This window comes from Mus caroli, chromosome 11, assembly GCF_900094665.2.
Source record: "Mus caroli chromosome 11, CAROLI_EIJ_v1.1, whole genome shotgun sequence".
NCBI lineage: Eukaryota > Metazoa > Chordata > Mammalia > Rodentia > Muridae > Mus > Mus caroli.
The window spans coordinates 111,874,271-111,877,022 of record NC_034580.1 but is presented as its reverse complement, the minus strand read 5'-3'; the positions used below and the strand labels follow the sequence as shown (position 1 = coordinate 111,877,022).

At 49.1% G+C, this 2,752-nt stretch overlaps 1 protein-coding gene across 1 annotated transcript; it reads left to right on the top strand.

The window, feature by feature from the left end:
- The first annotated feature begins 239 nt into the window (after positions 1 to 239).
- On the top strand, positions 240 to 2,463 carry LOC110304652 (histone H3.3). The gene is made up of 4 exons (XM_021176104.2): positions 240 to 365; positions 736 to 873; positions 989 to 1,142; positions 1,233 to 2,463. The coding sequence occupies exons 2-4, from the start codon at positions 746 to 748 to the stop codon at positions 1,359 to 1,361; spliced, it is 411 nt and encodes a 136-aa protein (XP_021031763.1). The 5' UTR covers positions 240 to 365; positions 736 to 745; the 3' UTR covers positions 1,362 to 2,463.
- The last annotated feature ends 289 nt before the right edge of the window (positions 2,464 to 2,752 follow it).

Below are 2,752 nucleotides of genomic sequence, written 5' to 3'. Positions count from 1 at the left end.
TTCGTCTATTCCTCTTTGCATCCATCCAATCCTGAAGCAATTTTAACAGCCAATCAGTGGCCTAAACACCGGCCAATCAGGAAACGGCCCCGAAGTACGGCCTTTGTGTCGGGAGATGTCAACGCGTCGGCGAAAGCTCCCGCCAATCGAAAAAGTCGTTGGTGTATGCAAATCAGGGATCTGTGACGCACTGACGCAGCGTGCAGCGTCTCTATAAATATGGAGGCGTCGGGGGGTTTGGAGCGCAGAGCGGTTTGGTCGTTCGTTGGTGGAGCATCTGCTCGTTCTGCTCGGCGATTGCGGCTCTTGTTCGAGCGCTTCCAGCGCCGCCTCGGTCTCAGCAAGGGCCCCAGACTCGGCTTTGGGTGAGTTCGCGGCTCTGCCGGCGGCCGGAGCGGAGCCTCCGTGGCTTTTAGGACCGCCGTCGCTGGCAGCCGACGGTCGGGTCGGTGAGGCAGCCCGGGAGGTCGAGTTCGGTCGGCTTCCGCCACCTCGGTCCTGCCTGCTTCTCGGTGGTGACTCACAGGTCCCGCCGCGGTGTTTCCGGCCGCCCGTGGAGCGGGAAGTTGCTCCTCCCCGCGCTCCCCCTCCCGGGGGAGGCCGCAGCCCGGCGCAGCCTGAGTCATTAGGGGAGGGGGAGGAGGAGGAGGAGGCGGCCGCCATCTGCTGCGGCGAGGAGGGGCGCCTGGCAGCCGGAGCCCGGTGACCTGGCCTTGAACGTCGCTTGTCCCGCAGGTGAAAGAAGATGGCCCGAACCAAGCAGACCGCTAGGAAGTCCACCGGTGGGAAAGCCCCCCGCAAACAGCTGGCCACCAAGGCGGCTCGGAAAAGCGCGCCCTCTACCGGCGGGGTGAAGAAGCCTCACCGCTACAGGTAGGCAGAGGGCTGGGAACAATGACTTGGCCGCCGGCTGTGGGGCGGGCGGCCCGGCGGGCGCTCTCCCCCTTCTCCCCGGCCGTTGACGCCTTCCTCCTCCTGGTGACTGCAGGCCAGGAACCGTGGCTCTGAGAGAGATCCGCCGTTACCAGAAATCGACTGAGCTGCTCATCCGGAAGCTGCCATTCCAGAGATTGGTGAGGGAGATCGCCCAGGATTTCAAAACCGACTTGAGGTTTCAAAGTGCAGCCATCGGTGCCCTTCAGGTAAAGGGACAAAAGGCTTGGTGGCACTGGGGGGCGGCGGCTTGATTGCTCCAGTAGGAGTGTTAATGCTGTGGTTCTTGTTCTCAACAGGAGGCTAGCGAAGCGTACCTGGTGGGGTTGTTTGAAGATACCAATCTGTGTGCCATCCACGCCAAGAGAGTCACCATCATGCCCAAAGACATCCAGTTGGCTCGCCGGATACGGGGGGAGAGAGCTTAAGTTGAGGCGGTTTTTATGGCATTTTGTAGTAAATTCTGTAAAATACTTTGGTTTAATTTGTGACTTTTTTTGTAAGAAATTGTTTATAATATGTTGCATTTGTACTTAAGTCATTCCATCTTTCACTCAGGATGAATGGGAAGAGTGACTGTTCACAGACCTCAGTGATGAGCACTGTGGCTCAGGAGTGACAAGTTGCTAATACGCAGAGGGATGGGTGATACTTCTTGCTTTTCATGATGCATGTTTCTGTATGTTAATGACTTGTTGGGTAGCTATTAAGGTACTAGAATTGATAAATGTGTACAGGGTCCTTTTGCAATAAAACTGGTTATGACTTGATCCAAGTGTTTAACCATACATCACTGTGATAGAATGTGGGCTTTTTCAAAGGTTGAAGATACAAGTTTTAGCCACAGTGTAACAGTTTCCTTTAAAAAAAAAAGTAAACCTGGCAGCTATAGAATACACTATGTGCATTTATAATAGCTATTTTATATATTGTAGTGTTCAACATTTTTAAATTAAATGTTTTACATTCACAAGTGGTGGGGAGTCTTGTCATTAAGGTGTGTGTAATTTAGTCCAGTTGGTATTTCCTGACTAGACTGCATTTGTTTTTTAACAGTAGAAAAATGCTATGCGTATTAAACCTTGCATAAGTCCTCATTCTACCACATGTTCACTAACCCCTGACCCTCTGGCTGGTAACACAACACTAACGGGGATTTTATTTATAAGGGCTCTAGAGTAAAATAACAAGCTTTTCACACCAGCATCATCTATTACTAATCTAGTTAGTGCAGCTTTTCATTGTGTTTGGTCTTAGGCCTAGATTGAGTTCGGTTTCGTTTCTTTTTAATCTTTAAGGGGAAAACTGTACAAGGTTTGTTTTTCCATGTTTCTAAACATGGGAGTAAGAACACAGCTTCAACTTCTTGGACCTCTGCCAATGAAGATGGGTTAGGTTACACCTGGTTACTATACTGGCAAAATCCCTTTTATAGAGATGGCCTTCAAGTGGTTTTTAAAAGTATCCTATTGAAGTTTTTAGGTCAATTATGTATGTTGACTAAATTTACAAATAAACTTGTTTATTCAACTAAGTGTCAAACCTAAATTGAATATTGAAAGCTTTTAATACATCTGGAATCAAGATTCCCAGTTTCAGCTATTGGCTTGGTAGAAAAGGCTAAATTAAGTAACTACAGAAAGCATATGAGCATCCAATACACTAAACTGCAAGGATTTGCAGGCACAATTCATGAGTGACAAAATCCATGTTTGTGGTACGTGGGTGGGCTTAATAACTACATGTTTGTTCCCATGGTGTTAGAATATTTGAAATTTAAGCCGGGTGTGGTGGCGCATGCCTTTAATCCCAGCACTCG

Coding starts and splice junctions, on each gene's coding strand:
- LOC110304652 (XM_021176104.2), top strand. CDS start 746: ATGGCCCGAACCAAGCAGACCGCTAGGAAGTCCACCGGTGGGAAAGCC. Junction 874..988: donor AAGAAGCCTCACCGCTACAG/GTAGGCAGAGGG, acceptor TGGTGACTGCAG/GCCAGGAACCGTGGCTCTGA. Junction 1,143..1,232: donor CAGCCATCGGTGCCCTTCAG/GTAAAGGGACAA, acceptor TGTTCTCAACAG/GAGGCTAGCGAAGCGTACCT.